Source organism: Lampetra planeri, chromosome 17 (genome assembly GCF_965212315.1).
Source record: "Lampetra planeri chromosome 17, kcLamPlan1.2.h2, whole genome shotgun sequence".
Classification (NCBI taxonomy): domain Eukaryota; kingdom Metazoa; phylum Chordata; class Hyperoartia; order Petromyzontiformes; family Petromyzontidae; genus Lampetra; species Lampetra planeri.
Genome location: NC_136123.1, coordinates 518,359 through 536,505, shown reverse-complemented (window position 1 = coordinate 536,505; position 18,147 = coordinate 518,359). Strand labels below are relative to the sequence as shown.

The following is an 18,147-nucleotide window of genomic DNA, read 5'->3' as shown; positions in this document are numbered from 1 at the left end:
TGCTGGGGCACGGGGTTACCTGCTGGGGCACGGGGTTACCTGCTGGGGCACGGGGTTACCTGCTGGGGCACGGGGTTACCTGCTGGGGCACGGGGTTACCTGCTGTGCTCCCAGTTTATGTGGAGGTCGGCTTTCAACTGGGGCTCGAGTGTGAATGTTGTGGTGAAGTTGAACAGCAGTCGGTCTGTCTGCAGGTGGGGGGGGGGGGAGCCAGTATTGGGGGACCCCTCCCACATGTCGTGGTGTTTTCCCTGCAGTCGTCCATCTCTCCCTTGCTCGAGACTGCACCATTGATGGCCTCTCTAAACGATGGACATGCACTGCAGTGTCGTCTGCAGTGATCCGCTCTCCTTGCTCGGGACGCGGTTTGTCAGTGGACTCCCACGTGGTGGAAGATCCCACTCATGGGGACCTGCAGGGTAGGGAGCGAGAGGTTGGTCGAGGGGTTGGAGTCCCGTCGCTGTGGGTCTCGCAATGCTGTCATGTCGCTTGTTGATGACCTGCGGAAGAGACCGGTGACGGAATAGCAGCCAGAGGGAACGCGGCGGAGAGGACCGGCATGGTGGAGGCGGAGCGATGAGATCGGTTAGTTTGCAGGAGATGGAACCCTTCCGGATGTTAATAGCATATGGAGGCCATCATCCAACGGTGGATGGAACATGAATGATGATGATAATGAATTAAAACAATGTTCTGCATCCCAGCTCTCCCTTGCTGGAGAAAGGGTCCTTGTTGTGGCTTCTGGGTGATAGATCTAGTCCATTTTGTCTGGACTGTGCAAATGTTACGGTACAATCGGCTGTTTTGATTGCAGTGGGATTCGTATATAAGCGGTCGCAGGTGACAGATCACCGGGCGGTTCTGCTAAAATAATCGCCACCTGCAGCGGCACCGCGAGCCGAGCGAGTCGACCGCAAACTGCTGAATGTTGACCCTCGTTTGGTCTCGTTGCTAAGATGTGCTGTAAAGTGACCGCAGCTCCGACCGGTTCACCTTGGATAATTCTGTTCGTGAAGGAAACAATTGGAGTCCGTGACACATTTACGGGCACTAAGGTGTAGTGGTGGAGTCTACGGCAGTAAAGGCTGCTAGATACGACAGCCTTGGGGATCCTAGATTGCTGCCAAATAGCTCCAAGTGGCACATCTCATCTCGTAGCTGTCGTCTAGAGCGGTATTCGGAGCCCAAATGGCGGTTTTGTGGATTGGGGAATTCACAACTTATTATATAAACGTTCTTTCTTGAAGTCAAATTGAAATATATTTTTGGACCTCCTGTAAATAGATGTCCATGTACCGACACCTACCCCTGATTTTTTCCGTGGAATTCCGCAGGTATCCTCGTGTCCCCGCACTCCGATGGGAACGTTTGACGAGCAGGGATGGGCGCCCGTGCACCACGTGGCCCACGAGGACGACGCGGCCGCCCTGGAGGCCCTGCTGGCGGAGCCCGGCGCCGCTGCCGAGCAGCTGGAGCTGGAGACGCGCGACGGCCTGCACTCCACGCCGCTGCTGCTGGCGGCCGCCGGGCCCGGGCGCCGCCGCTGCTCGGAGCTGCTGGTCGCGCGCGGCGCCCGCCTCGATGCCACCGACGTGCGCAACCGCAGCCCGGTGGAGCTGTGCGCGCTGCACGGCGGCGCGGAGGCGCTGGAGCGCCTGCTGGACCCGCCGGCGCCGGCGACCCCGCCGATCCTCGCGCACCGGCTGCTGGTGAGGGGAATCGGCTCCGACAACGGCGACGTGGCGGAGGCCGTGAGCTGCGCCGTCGCCGAGCTGCTGGCGCGGCGCGATTTCGCCGACCGGCACCTGGAGGCGCTGGCGCGGGAGGGCCTGGCGCCAGTGCTCTTGAGGGTGCTGGGCACGTTCGGCGGGGCCGCGGCGTGCGTCGGGAGCCTGCGTGTCCTGGCCGCGATGGCGCGACACCCGCTGGGCCGCGGTCTCGTCGTGGCCACCGGCGGCTTCGTTCCGCTGCTGGTCGGCGTCGTCGGAGGCGCCGGTCCCAACCCATCCCTGCGGGACGCCCTGGAGGTGCTCCGGGAGGTGGCGGGGCTACGGGAGCACAGGGCGGCGTTGGTTGCTGCCGGTGCCGTCTCGGCGCTGGCCAAAGCGGCGCAGGTCGTGGCCGCGTCAAACGGCAATAAAAACGACGATGATGACGACGGTGGCCTGCGGTGTGCCGCGATGGCCGTGGAGACGCTGGGCCTCATAGCCGAGGGTGACCCCAGCTGCCAGCGCGCCGTCGGGAAGCAGAGGGGATTCCTGCCGGCGCTGTGCGGCCTGCTGGCACGCGTGCCGAGAGAGGGGCCCGCCGCCCTGGCGCTGTGCCGGGCGGCGGGCGCCATCGCAGCGGGACCGGCGCACAACCAGGACGCTCTGGTGGCGGGGGGAGGGGCGGCCGCACTTGTCCGTCTGGCCAGAGCCCCGTCCCGAGAGCTCCAGCTGTGCGCCATCGAGGCCCTGCGAGGGTGAGGTGACCATAATTTGCGGCATTGCGCCAGTTTTGTTATGCATTCCAAACTAAGGCTGAAAGCACCTCGGCTCCGTCCACCTCTGTCCATCCACCTCCCTGTACGTGTGAGGACTCTTTGTCAGGAGGATCCTTCATTGGGATGTTTGGAAAATTCCATGAGTTAAGTGGGCACGTGGGTTATCAGTTCAAAGTGTTAATGCATTAGCTCTGTTTGTCTGTCTGTAGGGGAGGGTGGGAACGGATCACAATGTTGCCCATCAATTAAATATTAGCATAAAGCTGGGTTGCTGTTGTGGACTTGTCCTGCAGAAAACCAGCCACATTGATCACAGGTGCCCCCAAAACCAGGCAATTTCATCACACCAGCGATCAATGAATTCGCCTTTTCAAACGATGCGCATCATCAAATCGCAAGGTGAAACCCGCAGCGACGCGTTGTGAATGGTTGTGACGCGCCGTGGCCAGGCTTGTGGAGGGGAATGAGGGGGCTCGGCGCGCGGCCCTGGAGCTGGGGGCCGCCGCCCCGATGCTTCAGCTGCTGCGAAGGTCCCGGGTGGAGCGCGTCCTGGAGGCCACGGGGACCGCCCTCTGGGCCTTGGCCGGCGGCGACATCGACCGCGAGACGGCCCTCGCCACCACGATGGGTGAGCGCCGCACCGCTGCTCGTCGCCGCCACCGCAAGACCGCTCGCCCCCAGCGCAACCACCACTCGCCCCCAGCGCAACCACCGCTCGCCACCACTGCACCACCGTTCGCCACCACTGCACCACCGCTCGCCACCACTGCACCACCGCTCGCCACCACTGCACCACCGCTCGCCACCACTGCACCACCGCTCGCCACCACTGCACCACCGCTGTGTTAAATAGCCAAAACTGCCGCCTAGATAGGAAAGTTGGTTGATCTGAAAATAAACACCATAGATTTGGATCGATCCACACCTGTGAGATCGCAAATTACGTGTGCACTGCCCAAATCGGTCAAGTGGCGGCATTGGGTGACATCGCATTAGTTGGCACGGAGACCCGTGAAATATCACTTTATGCAAATCGTCTAAATATGACATACTGACCTTAAATATACAGAATTCCAAAGTCCGCAAAGTTTTAAACGTGAAATTCGTCGCGTGCTAAAACGTGTTGGCGAGCTGTGGTGGTGCAGACGGCTGGGGCCACAATGGCGTCTCGCTACGACGAGAGTCGATTGACCGATTCCTCTCGCCGGCGCCGCTCGTGGGCCGCGTCGCAGGCGCCGAGACGCTGGTGGAGTTTGCGCACTCGGCCACGGAGCGCCTGCAGCTGCTGGGCGCGTGGGGCGTGAGCGCGCTGGCACGGGGGGGCCCGGGCGCTGTGGGGGGGCGCCCCCCAGGCGTGACGGCGACCCCCTCCCCGCTGGTGCAGGCCCTGCTGCGCCTGCTGCAGACGCGCAGCCACCCCGTGCTGCTGGCCACGCTGCCGGCGCTGCGGGCAATCTGCCTCGAAGTCGGTACGTGCCGGGCGGCTGGAGGGAATCTCTCTGGCGATGGTGGTGATGGTGGCGGTGGGTTAGACGTCTGTGAAAAAAATCTTTACAGCTCATACTCTTAGTTCTTTCGGTAAAGTCACGTAGGTGAAAAAAATAACGACTCTGATAGAGGGATGGTGTGTGGTGGCCACGGTGGTGCTGGTGGGAAGGGGTCGAATGGTGGTGGCAGCAAGTGAGAGATGGTGGTGGTCCTGGTAGGATGGGATTCCGTGGTGGGAGTGGGTCGGTGGTAATGGGATGATGAAGAGATGGTGGTGGTGGTGCACCACCATCATTAGTAGCACTCTGCTTGTTTACGCAGGAAAGCTTCACCGAGGCTCAAGACTTTTTCAGGAGGTTCCTGCCAGGTTTTGGCAGTAGCGGAGCGATGTCGCTTTTTGTAATTCCAATTCCGTAATTTGCAAGTAATTCAGCAATGGGTTGTTTATTTTTTTTGTTACCATGATCGGTCGTTGGTCCCGATTTGCCTTTCCGGGTGCCGGTTGCAGGCTACGTGCCAAGTCCGGTGCACCAGCTGCAGGTCTTGAACTCCCCCTGCGTGGACTTCCTGCTGGAGCTGGTGGGGCCCGCCACGGCCCCGGCACCCCCGGGGCCCCTCAGGACCCCCGAGGTGCAGGTGGAGGCCATCTGGACCCTCGCCAGCGTGTGGCTCGGTGAGGTGGCGCCCGCCGGTGCTGAACGGCGCAAGTGCGCGATTCCCGGATCGGCCAAACGCACTTTGTTTACACTGAAGTGCATAACGATGACGCGGCGATCGGTTGAGTGTAGATTTATTCCCACACTCCCGATACGTGGAGACAATCGTGCGGTGAGAATGTGTTATTCACGAGCAGTGAAAATTATGTACGGACCTTGTGGTGTTGTTGCCATTTGTGCCAATGTAACGGCACAAGTGAGACGGACGGTACGCTTGACCGTGCTCCCCCGTACTGCCGCGTGTTTGGGGGAATCCTCGTACGTCCCATAATGTGCACGTGCGGCAGTCGCCAGCACGAACGCCTGCACGGTGCTCGAGGCGCCTCTTCCGGGTCGATCCGCATTTATTTTTCGGTTGCGCCGGACTCAGGAAACCCCGCGAGGCCGGCCGCAAGCGCCTGCGTGGCCGAGCTGGTGGAGCGCCTGCTGCGGCTGCTGCGCTCCGCGCCAGCGGACGAGGCGGTGCGCGTGGGCGCCGGTGCCGCCCTGGCCGCGCTGGCGTTCCGGAGCCCCGGCACGCTGCGCCAGATCCAGCGGGCGGGCGGCCTGCGCTCGCGCCACCTCCTGCCGGCGCTCGACTCGCGGCACGAGCGCAACCGCGTCGGCGCCGCTTTCCAGGCGCGTGCGTGCCGCCTGCCCACCCGCGCCCGAGATTTCCGGAGAGCCGCGTGACCTCTGCACCACCTTCCCCCGCTGGCCCCCACACGCGTCTTGGCCAAGCGGCTGAGCTGACGTCGCCGTCATCCTTGCCCTCCTTGCCTGGCGGCATTCCCCGCAATGCCCCTATCCTCACCCTGCCACTCTCCTCGTCGCGTCACCCTCTTCACCCTGCCGACATCCTGGCTCTCCCACCTTCTTCACTTGCTGCTCTCCTTGCCCGGTTGCCGTACCGACCCAGTGATGTCCTTCATCCTGCCACGTGGTCCCGCACTGCTTCCCCTTGTGGCGGTGGTGGTGGTGGTGGTGGTGAACCGAAGGAGGAATGATGGTTAATGGAACGCGATGATGTGGCAATCAAGTGCTGGAGTGAATTGGATTTGGGGTGGTGACGTGGCCCGGGCGTGTTTGTCACTTATTGCAGAGGTTTGCAGTTCAAGCCCAGAGGCCACTCTGTTTAATACTGCAGCGTGTATCGGCCATTAACACTACGCGCTGTCTGCTTCACGGTGGACATTAGTGGGCCATTGTGCGTTTGCGTCAGGGTCCAACTTGTAAAGCCCCACAGCAACATTGACTCTTACTGTGAAACCCCTGCAGACGACGGTCATCTGTGAAACACAGCGGCACGAATACCGGATTTACTCGTGTTTTGATGTCAACCCGTGATGGGGAACCCCGGTGACCCCCTGCCCCGTAGGTGGTGGTGCTGGCGCGGGCAGTGGTGGACGGGAAGGCGGCATCCCTGCGGGCGAGGGGCATGGGGGTGCTGGTGGACTCGCTGTGTCGCTCGCGGGGTGACAAGGAGACTGTGGAGCTGGCGGCCGACTGCATCGCTCGGCTGGCACGCACGCACGAAGGCATGGGCACGCACACACGAAGGCATGGGCACGCACGGAAGGCATGGGCACGCACGCACGAAGGCATGGGCACGCACGCACGAAGGCATGGGCACGCACGAAGGCATGGGCACGCACGAAGGCATGCACGCGGGTGCATTCGTCCCGTCGCCAATTTTTAAATCGGTTCACTCACTCGCGAAACAAGCCTTGACCCCTACGCTTAAGAAATTCTCATTTGCGATTTTTACAAATGAAATGCGAATGAGACAAAGGCAGCCTGTGTGCTACTAGCCAAAGCTCACTCGGGCTTTGTCCTGGCCTTCAAAGGTGCTTGCTAAGGGCACAGAGACGGCCGGCAGCGTAGGCTACACAGGGGACCTTTATCTGTAGTGTGTGTGTGTGTGAGAATCCGCAGGTGTCCCTGAGGCGCTGGTGGCTGTGGACGTGGTGCAGCTGCTGTGGCCGCTGCTGGACGGGCCCTCGGGGCGCGTGCGCCGCTCCGCCGCCCTCGCGCTCGGCCACCTCAGCTTCACGCACCCGGCCGTCCGCATGATTCTACGCAGGTGCGGACCACCCATCCCTCGGCACCCCAACCCCCCCCCCCAACCCCCATGGCTCTCAGGATTAGAGTGGGAGCTCGAGTGCGGGTAAATGCACACTTAATGAGGACTCATTGAATCTGCCTCCAGTTGTTTGAGAATGTGCGAGCGTCTAAGTGATGTGTGTGTGCTCTGCTCGGTCCATCTGCATGTGTGTGTTCGATTATCCGTCTGTACGTATGTCCGTGTGTATGTACACCTGCGTCCTGCCTGTGTTTACGTCTATCTGTCGGTGTGGCTGTGTCCATCTGATTGTGTATCCATCTTTCTGTCGATGCGTCTTTGTCTGTCCGTGGTGTCTGTGGCTCCGCTGCCCGTGGGGTAGGTGCCGCGAGAGCCCACGGCTGGCGGGCGTCTTGCTGCAGCACACGGAGCAGCAGAGCGCCCTCTGCCCGGCGCTGCTGCAGGCGTGGAAGCACTACTGCGCGCTGGCACTGTCCTCCCCACGGTCAGCACCGCAGCAGCATAGCCACACTACTACCGTGTACCTCGCCCTCCGCCCTTCGCCACCGCATCCGCTAATGCCCCGCACCACCACATTGCATTGTACTACACCTCCTGCTGCGCTACGCACACCGCAGAGGCACGCGGTTGGAATCCGGCAGGCAGCCCTGGTTAAAACTACGGGCGCGTTAACCGGAAAATACGCGTCGTCCGCTCCACAGTGGATGTTAAAGATCCCACAAAGTCATTCAAAGAAGAGTCGGCCATTGTGTGCCGGTGCCACGGTCCATCCCAATAGTCACCCCATTCAGATGCAGGACTTGGTGAGGGTGTCCTGGGCAAGCAAGCGCCATAAAGCTGCACCACACTACCGAGAAGCACACCCCATCGCACCCTGCACAGTAGCACACCATACACCCCAAGCTGCACCACTCGTCCCCCGACTCATCCCAGGCTCACTGCCGCTGTCGTGGGGGCTACACCTGTGCGGGGAGCGGTGGCGCAGTGGTTAGCGCTACGCTGCGCTACGAACCCCGGCAAGCCGAGAGTTTGAGTCCCGCTCGTGATCACCAACACCGGTGACGATTGTCTGAACCTGTCCTGGGCCTCCCCCAGGTCGACTCTGCCTTCAAATGATTACCCGGTGCGGTGCGTAGTAAACATCGCCACTGGGGGAGACAAAGGCGGCCGGGCGTGGTGCTGGCCACCCGCCCGCTCGTGTGCTGCAGTGCCGGCCTTCTTCGCAGGTGCTCGCTAACAGCACTTGCCCCCCCCCCCCACAGTCTGTGGCACGGGCACATCGCCCTCATGGCGTGCGCACCTGCGGGCACCTGCGGGAACCCGCGTGGCTGTCGCGCCGCCTGGGAGGAGGGAGCGGCGGGGCTAGGGGCTGGTGGTGTTTGTCGTCGCGGCTGCCTTTGTCTCCCCTGTTTATGTGCGCGCTCCCGCATCAACGCCGACCGCTCTTGTCGTTGCGCTGCTGCCTCTGGGTCGGGTTGGTGTTGTGGGGGCAGCCGCCTGGAGGCTGTTTCATGTCGCGGAGGGGCGGGGGAGAGGGGTCGCGGGACTTGACGTTCGCACACCGCGCGATGGCGGTCACCGCTCTCGTCTCTCTCTCTCTGACGAGACGAGTCTCGCTTGCACGAGTGACTTAGGAGCATCAATCTGCCAGTCCGGGGGGGGGGGGGGGGGGTGCGGCGATGATTGCCGCTGATGCCATCCCGACTGAAACACTTGCACGTCTGTATTTGGCAATGGTCTCTCCTTGCAATGACGTTCGGGAACATTTAACATCCGCCGTGGAGCAGACGACGTACAATTCTCGATTGTTATTACAGCCCTGCAGTAATAACCAAGGCGGCCGCTGGAAATCGAACCGTGAGCTCCTGCAGCGAGCGGCAAACGCGCTGCTTCGCAAGGCCGCGAGCCGTGGCGACGGCAGTGGTATCGGTCGTGGCTGCTGATGATGACGACGATGATGAATTTGACACTCGTCAACAAAACAATCTCAAATGGTGCGTGATGTCGTAACGACCGTCTCAACATCCAGGGGGGCTGCAGGGCGGCCACTGCCCCTCTTATGTTCACGCCTGGCCAGCACGACTCCGCCACAGCACCACCACGGCACCACCACCACCACGGCATCACCACCAGGGCACCACCACCACGGCACCACCACCACGCCATCACCACCACCACGGCACCCCCACCACGGCACCACCATGGCACCACCACCACCACGGCACCACCACCACGACATCACCACCACCACGGCACCACCACCAGGGCACCCCCACCACGGCACCACCACCACCAGGGCACCACCACCACTAGGGCACCACCCCCACCACGGCACCACCACCACCACCAGGGCACCACCACCACCAGGGCACCACCACCAGGGCATCAACACCACCACCAGGGCATGGCAACCGGCGCGTGTTTGCGATGTCCGCTGCCGGGCTCCCCGGCTGGTGTTGAGTGAAGCCGCCGCCGCCGCGAGCCGAGCCCAGATCGAGCGATACGCTCGGCAAACATCGGCGCCACAGTCGCGGGGATTGTTCCCTCGCCGCGTTTAAACAAACACGCGCGGTGGCAGCGATTAAACCCGGGGGCCAAAGTTTACCCAGCGAAATAACTCCCCTTTCAGGGCCTTTCAGGGCCCTCGCATTCAGCCCGTGCTTTCATTTGTGCTCACAAAGGGGGTCACTCCCCTCCCTCCCTCCCTCTCTCTCCCCTCCCTTTCTCTCTCTGAGAGGCCCCCGTCGCACCAGCCCCCTGCCTGGACGAGTCCCCTGACGTGGCGACTCCCTGCGCGTGGTCTTCTTGTTCCTCTGCCGCCGCGTACCCATGGCGCATTGCGCTTGAGAACCGATTGTTTACGATGGAAGCAGATGAGATGCTAATGCTGCGTTTAGGCTCGTGGCGCGGACACAACTGCACAAACGAGTAGGAAGAAATGGGAAACGACACCAAGCGAGATGGAACAAACGAGACAAACGCAATAATTAATCGGTTAAATCGCGAGGCCAAGCGTGACCACATGAAGCCGCTGGCAGGGCAAGGAATTGCCCCATGCCTGGAGGACCTGAGACGTATTTGCAGCAGCCTCTCGTCCCCTTAAGAGGGCCTCTGAAGGAGATTCCCAAGGGGCTGCGTGGTTGTTTAAGAAGTCACAAACACTCCGAGACTTCCACGGTCTGGGTCACCGGTCAATGGAGACAGCGAGTCTAGGGGAGCACGTGGCTCGGTGTAACCACCGCTATTTGCAGAGGTATACACGATGTGGTGCGCTGGATGCGGAGACATTTTCTGCGTCGCTAACCCGGACCGACGCAGCTGAAACTGCATCCTGCTTCTCGGCCGGTCACAGATGTCCCCCAGGGAATTCCGCTTTTCTCTTTTTCCGCAGTCTTTGATATCTCTCTTTGAACTTTACCGAACTGCTGCCACCTGCCCCTGGATTCCAAGGTCACGGAGCTCAGATGTTCACAGATATTCTCAGATTTCTATTTGTTTCACCGCTGCATTTGTGACAAGCCTCTCTCTCAGACTCTGTTTTTCTGTTCTGCTGCCACCTGCCCCGAGCTCGGCCTCCAAGGCCGCGGCGCTGAGCTCTCAGCTGCCCCGCGGCGCTGTGCTCTCAGCTGCCCCCCGGGGCTCTCCGAGGGCTCTCCGGGGAGGGCCGCCGCGCCTCGGCGCCCCTTTGAAGTCCCGCGGCCACAAGTTGCGACGCTTTTGAAGCGCAGCGGCGTTGTTGGGGGCGGGTGGCAGCCGGGGGGAAGCGAAGGGAGGGTGGGAAATCGGGGGGCGGGGGTGTTATGGGCGGCTTGTAAACGGGGACCGGGGTGGGGGCGGTGAGTGCAGGGGTGAGGATCGGGTCAGGGCCGGGGTCAGGGCTCGGCGTGTCTCGGCACGCGCGACATGGAGCCGGTCGCAGGAATAACGCGCAGGGCGATCCCTGCAGCCTCTCTCTCTCACGGCGCGCTCCAGCGGGGACTCCCACTGCCCCTGCGCTGCCCTCTGCTGCCCGCGAGGCAGCGCCGCAGCTGCCGATACCAACCTGGTTGATTATGAGTGGTAGTCACCCGTCCAGGCTCAAACATGCTTAGCTCGCGAGGCGCACAACAGAAGCCCAAGGAGAGGCAAAATCCGAGCGGTCGACGACTGCGTGCCGCCACGTGACTTGTTTTGGAAGGAGCGGAGTACTTCGCGTCTTGCTCGTGCCCCGGCTTCATTGGGGGGAGACGGGGCGAGGGGTTGACACCTCTGGAACCTGCGTGCCACCGAGGGGGCCGTGCTGGGGAGGGCCCTGGCCCTGGCCTGCCGCTGCTGGTGGTGAGGAGGGGCTCCTGGGGTCGGCCGCACGGGCACCGAGCCCGTGACGTCCACAGACATTGGGGCCGTTTGATGTCGCCCGTGGCCGCATCACTGGATTGTGCGGCAGCGTTGGCCCCGTGGCTGTGTAGATGCGTGTTGTGAAGTGGAATCTGCCTTTGTGCGATTCCAGAGATCACTGCGCGGTGTCCACTGCGCATGGTGTTGTGGAGTTGGGGTGATCACTGCTCCGTGGTGGAGTTCGGCGTGATTTGGAGGCCATGCTGTGATTTATGATTGGCATTTGCGGTGATGGAGGGCTTCCACGAAACATGTTTGGTCAGATCGTGGCATGGCCTACCCCAGAGCTCAGTCGTGAGAGTTGAGTGCAATGTCGCCTCACGGTGCGCCATGATGTTGCTGCGTAGTGGCTAACGCCATGTGACATTGACATCGAGTGTGCCACGGTGCTTTGTATGATGTTGCTCCGTGTGCGATGTTTACATGTGACTGTGTGCGTGTTTTCTGGAGGGCGCGTCGGCTGCTTGATCACTTCTCTTGATGATTGCTCAAGGAAAACAAACCACTCGTCAAACATTAACCACGGAGTTCACCATTACCACCAAACAAATTACACGAGGCGCCTCTCGCCGGAACGCTTCAATAAATACCTGCGCATGTTACAGCCCTGTGTCAACCCAGTGCTCGATAAGGGGTTCCCCACACTGCGAGACTTCGTCGACCATACTTCACCACGCCGGTCAGTGTGAGTTGGCGAAGACGGGGACCACATAAGTACCGTACAACAGCAAATGCATTGTTGCAGCACAGCTCTTGTTCTGCCTGGTAACGTGTAGCTCCCCATACGCAGCAGCCTGCGCTACGCGCTCGCTCGTGCGAGCGCCTTGTCCAGGCGCAGCGCCTGCTTGGCTCGCGAGATGTGACGGGGCCTGGTGCGTTCCGGGTGATTTGTTCGAAAGCAAACAAAGTTGACTCTGCCGAGGAGGGGGAGGGGTGGGCGAATCGCAGCGCAAACACCGCGGCGGAGCGCTAGAGGCAGGCATAGCCGGTGGAGAAATGAAATGTTAAAGACTTTAAACGGTGAAGCGTTTTATACGGGGCCACAGCATTGGTGTTGCCGTTTTGCCGCGGCCCCTCGAGCCCTCTTGGTTCGTCTCGCGCAGTCCCCGCGAGTGGCGTGGGCCCTGCCTGGGGCACCGATTTGGATGCACTCGCACCGCCTGCACGCTCCACAGCCACGTCACGATGGGTCTCGATGCGAGCCCGGGGGTGTTTGCGAGTCTGAGTCTGTGATGTGAGAATGGATCCCTGGCGCGTCTCTTGTGAGTGGGTCTGTGATGGAGCTGAATGGGCCCCCCCCCCCCCCACCGGGCCTGCTTTCACCCCCTCCCCCCAGAGAGGCCCAGGCACCACAGCCTAACGCCGGGGCCCCCCTGCCTCGTGGCCCTCGGTGCAATGGCACCGCCTGCACACTCCCAAGCGACACCGCTCGACTCCCTCTCGTGTGCGACTGCGAGGCGGGTAGCGCTGTGTCCGTGTGCCGCGGCGGCTCTTGAAGCTGACTAACCCAGCCCTCGTGCTGCGTGACCTCCAGGAACGCTGCTGACCCCGCGACCCCGAGTGACCCCAGTGCTGACCTCTTCACTCGCGCGGCTGCCCAGTTGCTGTCGGGTGAGCGCCTCCAAACCCCCCCCCCCCCCCCCCCAGGGCAGTTATTGTACGTCACGGAGCATGTTTGAGCTTTTTCATGAATGTAAACTTATTTATGTGTGTGTGTATGTGTAAGTTAATATACACTTAACACCAGAATTCGTTACTGGGTGTTAAATCTGCTGAATGAAAAGTAGTTGGAACAAACATTTCCCACTCGGTATTCTTAGGAGTGAGCACCACTCTGTGAGGAGGTCAACAGTGGTTGTGTCCTGTTGACATACGTGTACCCGCCATAGGAATGTGGAATTTCCACCACTGGTTCTGCAATAATGTAAACAGAAATTGAGAGCACCGAATTGAGAGCCTCGATGCTGATTTTGATGAAGCAGCAGCAAATCACTTCGGCATTTTGTGTCGTTCTTGCGAGGGGAACGCTGTGCCTCCTTGCGTGCTGCTGCCGGAGCGCCACGCGCTCGTCCCGGCTCCCGCACCGACGCTAACGGCGGTGCTCGCGTCGTGCCGCCCGCAGGCCCCCTGCCGGCGCCGCCACCGCGACATCTGGCCGAGGGCGCGCCGCGCTCCGTGTCACAGCTGACGCTCGACTCACTGGCGCTCAGCCCGGGTCGGTAACCGTGCCGCGGTCGTCGTCGTCGTCCTCGCGGGCGGCAGGAAGTGCGGAAACGAGGCAAACAAACGCGACCTCGCTGGACCTCAGCCAGGGCACGCCCTCGGCGCCTTCCGCCGAAATGATTAAACATGTGGGAAGGATTGCTTCGGACGTTCCGCGATCCCGCAAACCAAGATATCTAGCGGACGTCCAGATTATTTACGTTCATGGCGAGATGCGATGGAATTCATATTTGCAGAATGGCGGTGAGATGGTCGTCCCCGACTCTGGACGGCCGTGTCAGCGCGACGTCCTCGCCGGAGAAAGGCGGCGACGAGGGCGGCATGCTGGCCGTGCCTTGGGCCAGGATGCTTCTTCGCACGGTGTCGCGAGACCTTTTTTTATTCTAACGGGGCCTCACCTCGGGGCAGGACGAGTTTGGTCGCGTGCGTGGGTACGTGCGTGGGTGCGTGCGTGGGTTTGTGCGCGTGTCCACAGCCACCCAGAATGGGGCGGGGGGGGGGGGCTGTGGGATCTGGGGCAATCAATTTTCCGTGGGCCTCGCACAAACGTGGGACCCAGAGCAAGGCCATTTCCTTGTTGCTCACGGACCCGCACGCGGCATTCTACGCTGGGCTCCCAGGGACCTCCGGGTGGCCCTCCTGTATTGATGGGTTCACCCCGATTCCCATCGTGTCCCATCGCTTTGCATTGCGTCGGAGCCGCAGTAGCTCGGTCCGACAGCAACAACCTGACCCGAGTGTTAAAGCAACAATGGTTGTTTGACAAAAAACTTCCTGCGTTTAAGACGCAGGCCACGCGGCTCTAGTGACGGGACCTCTGATGGCAATAATAATTATCAGGCCATGGGCAATCCACTGCTGGACGAAAGCCTCCTCAAGTTGTCTTGGTCGTCACGGGGGTCAGGCCGGGTTGGTGACGGGGGGGGGGGGCAGCACTTTCCACCGATGTTATCCGCCGAGCAGATTTCGCTCCGGTCGTCAGGTTCGTAGCGCAGGCCGCTAAATCGCGATGCCGCCATCGTTCCACTCCACCTCTGACATTGAGAGGTGTTTGGCGAAGGAGGTGCTTCCGTAGACTTGGCACCGCGTGTGGCCGGCCGCCTGAAGCGGAGCTCTCTCCGTGTGTGCCAGTCTCATCGCCGACCCCAGCGTGAACGGTCACGACCCCGGACAGCAATTTGATTAGAGAATAGCTATTTGTATCTTCTGGTTTGTATTGTTTCCGTCTAGTTTTCAAAGTGTTTATCTGATACATTGCCTTAAGCGTGTAATATTAACGTATTGTTTGCCATTACGTTTAAATAAATTATAAATTCCCGCACACTATTCAATGCACAGAATTGTTTAGCGATGTTTAGTCTTCATCATCGCAGGTCTACGGAGCTCGTTCTCCGCCGCTGCGAAACGAAGCCGTCCCGTGTGACTCGGTAAATGAAACGCGCAGCAGGAAGCACAGCATCAGTAAGAGCGAGAACGCCTCACCTCATCAGCTTGATGAGGTCTTTATTCATAAAGAGTCTGGAGTAGTGTTTGCAGCCACTCTGCGGAAGCATGCGATTTAGCAACCGGTTCCCAGAGGTTTCTGGGTAAATTACAGATTGGGTCCGTGGAGTTTGCGCCCCTGCTGCTGTGTCACGGGTAAGAGGAGTTCCACGGTGAAATAATTCTACTGGTGCCACGCAGCGACCGGCGTCGGGCGAGACGGGGGTTTTGGTGCTACGATCGTTCCATCGTCGGTATAAATCAGCGTTTATGTTGCCGCGTTAAGGGAGACGGGAGGATTTTTGTCCAAAATGTTACCGTTTCTGATTTTCGGAGAATTTGAAGGCAACTAAATTCTGTTTAGATTGTGTTCATTGCCTGAATTTGATAAATTGCCCAAAATGATAATTCAGGGTGGTGAACCTTTGGTCAATGAACGTGACATTTAAAAAACCGGTCCCTTCCTCCGATTCCAACCGCCATGCTTGCAAACAACAAAGCTGAACTACGGCCCCTACTTGGGCCATAGGTCATATATATGGATAACTTTTTTTATATATTATATACTTCAAACCTCGAGAGTAGAGTGACTGCCTACGTTAATTGGCGTTTGCATTCTGAGCTACAAACAAAACTCGAGGACGTCGGCGAGATCGGATTGGTGCGAGCGATGCGAGCGGCGGCTTCACGGCACGGCGAACTCGCAGGCGTAGCCCGCCAGACGGTAACACGGGTCGTCGAACCACCTCCCGTCCAGCATCACCGACAGCGCCACGCAGTTCTCGCGCCGCCCGCCGTCCGGCTGGCCCGAGATGGCGTCCTCCCAGATCGTGAAGTTCACCGCCTCGCCCGACTGGTCCCGGAAGGCGCCCTCGGAGGCCACGTCGCTCAGGCCCACCCACACGTTGGCGACGGGGCCCAGGGCCCGGCGGGCGAGGCGCACGACGGCGGCGTTCTCGTCGGCGTCGCGCGGCACGGCGAGCGAGCCGCCGAGATGCACGCACGCCTCGCCCGCCTCGTAGAAGGTCTTCTCCAGCTCGCCCGGCTCCTCCTCCACCAGAAGGCACTTGCGGCCCACCTTCTCGCCGCGCAGACACACTGCGGGGGGGGGGGGGGGGGGTGAGCGGGCGCACGCACGCTGCGTTCCTGCCGCACGTCGGGGCCGTGCTTGGCCACGAGGCGCCGGGTTGCTTTCCACCCAGAACCCGAGCCGTGCCGCCGACGTCGCACGCGATGAAAGTATCGCGAATCCCATCCCTGGCCCCGCTTGGTTGACCCCGAGCGAGATTTTTATTTCTTGCGAGACCAGCTGATCACGGATTGGGTCCGGTTCAGCTCGTCGAATAGCCGGTGGCAAGCCACCACCTGCTCGCGAGGGTCCCACGCCGGCTCGGCTCTGATGTGCCAGTGGAAAAGGGGGTAACGCTCACTGCGAGCCAAGGTGAGGGGGGCATGGTGGGTTGGGGGGGGCAATGGCTGACGGACCGCTCCACCCGCACCCCACGGAGTAGGCACGTCGTGGAGCCCTGACTCGGGTTGTGTTTTCGCCCGGTTATGTAGAGGTCGTCAAAGACCTCTTGAGCCAGGACTTGAATAACTCTCCCAGATGTGTGGTCTGCGTCTTTGCATGAGACGTGAGACAAAGTTCCCATCTGCAACTCTCACAAACCAGTGCATATCACCCGACATCAGTAGAGTGAATGGCAGAAGCAGAGATCGCAGAACTAGTTTCGAGATCCTTTCAGTTCACCTCCACCACACACAGGAACGCGGCATCATGCTCCCATGTGCTCAGCTAAGCATGTATGTCGAACGTCTTTCACAATGTTGTCCTTCCCCCGCACCTCCGATTATGTACAAACTAAACACAAAACTATTGTTCAGTTTGTACATAGCCGAATTCGGTGGAACGGAATTGTTTAATTCTGAGAACTGAAATAGTTTTGAAGGGGCCTGGCCGAAACGATGCCTGGGCTACAGCCGAGTTGTGTGAGCAGCAAATACGCTTGAAATTCCTACTGCTGGTGTGGCGTCTCACTTCATCCCTGGCTGTGACCTCCCTTGACCCCTGGCCTCTGGCTGTGACATCGCAAAGGGCTTTTGCTCCTACCGGTCTGCAGGGCCTGCTGCTCCTTCAGCATCTTCAGCTCGAGCCAGATGTCCTCGATCTCCTTCCGGAGCTCCTCCACCATCTCGTCTGGGGAAGCCGACCGAGAGAGGCGTGAGACCCCCCCCCCACCACGAATCACACCAAGGGTCACCGACAAAATCCACGCGGCCAGCATTAGAGATGTCGATCGACTTCACCGGCCGCTTGTCTCAGCTCTGCCCCGTGTCCCTGTGCGATGCAGCAACGGCCACCGAATACGTGCGCACGACGGCCAGTGGATACATGGCACCGAGATCTGGCGTGTCTTGTCATGTCGGCCTTGTCCCGCTGCCAATTTACCGCATCCGCTAGTAGAGGAGGAACGTTAACCATATACGTATGCGTGACAGCCAGCATATGCACGGCGCAGCGCTGTGGAATACACGTCCGCCTGCCGTCCGTGCGCCACGTCCCTCTGCCGCGTTACCGTCCAAGCGAGCGGCGGAGCCGAACGGTCGCGTGCTGGCCGGGGGCGCGGCGGCGGCCATCGCCAGCAAGAGGAAGCGCAGCAGTCGGGCGGTCGACATCATCCCGGCGTGGCCCAGACCCTCTCCCCGAGCGCACGCCTCGATGTCTCCCAGCGCAGGGGGAGGGAGGCGGGACCCGATGAGGCCGGCGCTGGGGCAGGTGGGGGAACGCGAGGGAGAAGGGGAGTGCCAGCAGAGGGTGGGGGGGGGGAGCACCCACGATTCCCCCCCCCCCCCCCCCGTGATTTCCAGCTTGTCCCAAAACTCGACTCGTTACGTAAAGTTCTTAAAACGACGGTAAGCGATTTAATAAAGTTCGCGAATTAGAATGTTTGCACACAACGTGGCAAACTTTCTCTTGCTGCGTAAAAATAATAATTTGATTTTCATTTTTAACGTGTAATATTTATGGGCTGCATTTCTTGAAATAACACCAACCCCGCCATTCAACATCCGTCTCGGAAGTGAAACTTACATTACAAAGTGGAATTTTAAGTGAAAAATAAACCCCTTGGGTCGGCGATGCCACTCCTGCTAGGTCAGGCATCTAAGGAACGGGAGGTCTGCAGAAGATTGAACTTGGCACAAATAACCGGGCCTCGTGTCGAGGCGGAATTCAAGTTTCTCGATCTGTGAACGATTAGCTGCTGGGCCAAGCCACGTGCGCAGCGACGGCCCCGCACTCCGGTTGGGTAGTT

At 60.3% G+C, this 18,147-nt stretch overlaps 3 protein-coding genes across 3 annotated transcripts; 2 read left to right on the top strand and 1 right to left on the bottom strand.

Annotated features, from left to right (window-relative positions):
• The first annotated feature begins 1,570 nt into the window (after positions 1-1,570).
• On the top strand, positions 1,571-6,223 carry LOC144723224 (uncharacterized). Its single transcript, XM_078601780.1, has 5 exons — positions 1,571-2,464; positions 2,935-3,113; positions 3,718-3,954; positions 4,482-4,646; positions 5,060-6,223. The coding sequence occupies exons 1-5, from the start codon at positions 1,911-1,913 to the stop codon at positions 5,359-5,361; spliced, it is 1,437 nt and encodes a 478-aa protein (XP_078457906.1). The 5' UTR covers positions 1,571-1,910; the 3' UTR covers positions 5,362-6,223.
• On the top strand, positions 5,590-14,672 carry LOC144723190 (ankyrin and armadillo repeat-containing protein-like). The gene is made up of 6 exons (XM_078601720.1): positions 5,590-5,631; positions 6,047-6,206; positions 6,604-6,751; positions 7,113-7,235; positions 12,663-12,739; positions 13,251-14,672. The coding sequence occupies exons 1-6, from the start codon at positions 5,590-5,592 to the stop codon at positions 13,349-13,351; spliced, it is 651 nt and encodes a 216-aa protein (XP_078457846.1). The 3' UTR covers positions 13,352-14,672.
• A 136-nt stretch (positions 14,673-14,808) lies between these two features.
• Positions 14,809-17,673, bottom strand: CLEC3B (C-type lectin domain family 3 member B). Its single transcript, XM_078601779.1, has 3 exons — positions 17,410-17,673; positions 16,944-17,030; positions 14,809-15,931 (listed from the first exon to the last, which is right to left on the bottom strand). The coding sequence occupies exons 1-3, from the start codon at positions 17,510-17,512 to the stop codon at positions 15,519-15,521; spliced, it is 603 nt and encodes a 200-aa protein (XP_078457905.1). The 5' UTR covers positions 17,513-17,673; the 3' UTR covers positions 14,809-15,518.
• Positions 17,674-18,147: the final 474 nt, after the last annotated feature.

What these genes read in the sequence shown, in the direction of transcription:
- LOC144723224 (XM_078601780.1), top strand. Translation starts at nt 1,911, where the DNA reads ATGGCGCGACACCCGCTGGGCCGCGGTCTCGTCGTGGCCACCGGCGGC. An exon ending in GGCAATCTGCCTCGAAGTCG is followed by an intron (nt 3,955 to 4,481) that starts GTACGTGCCGGG and finishes TGCCGGTTGCAG; the next exon opens with GCTACGTGCCAAGTCCGGTG. An exon ending in CCTCGCCAGCGTGTGGCTCG is followed by an intron (nt 4,647 to 5,059) that starts GTGAGGTGGCGC and finishes CGCCGGACTCAG; the next exon opens with GAAACCCCGCGAGGCCGGCC.
- LOC144723190 (XM_078601720.1), top strand. Translation starts at nt 5,590, where the DNA reads ATGTCCTTCATCCTGCCACGTGGTCCCGCACTGCTTCCCCTT. An exon ending in GTCCCGCACTGCTTCCCCTT is followed by an intron (nt 5,632 to 6,046) that starts GTGGCGGTGGTG and finishes CCTGCCCCGTAG; the next exon opens with GTGGTGGTGCTGGCGCGGGC. An exon ending in GGCTGCCCAGTTGCTGTCGG is followed by an intron (nt 12,740 to 13,250) that starts GTGAGCGCCTCC and finishes TGCCGCCCGCAG; the next exon opens with GCCCCCTGCCGGCGCCGCCA.
- CLEC3B (XM_078601779.1), bottom strand. Translation starts at nt 17,512, where the DNA reads ATGATGTCGACCGCCCGACTGCTGCGCTTCCTCTTGCTGGCGATGGCC. An exon ending in CTCCGCCGCTCGCTTGGACG is followed by an intron (nt 17,031 to 17,409) that starts GTAACGCGGCAG and finishes CGGCTTCCCCAG; the next exon opens with ACGAGATGGTGGAGGAGCTC. An exon ending in GCAGCAGGCCCTGCAGACCG is followed by an intron (nt 15,932 to 16,943) that starts GTAGGAGCAAAA and finishes CCCCCCCCGCAG; the next exon opens with TGTGTCTGCGCGGCGAGAAG.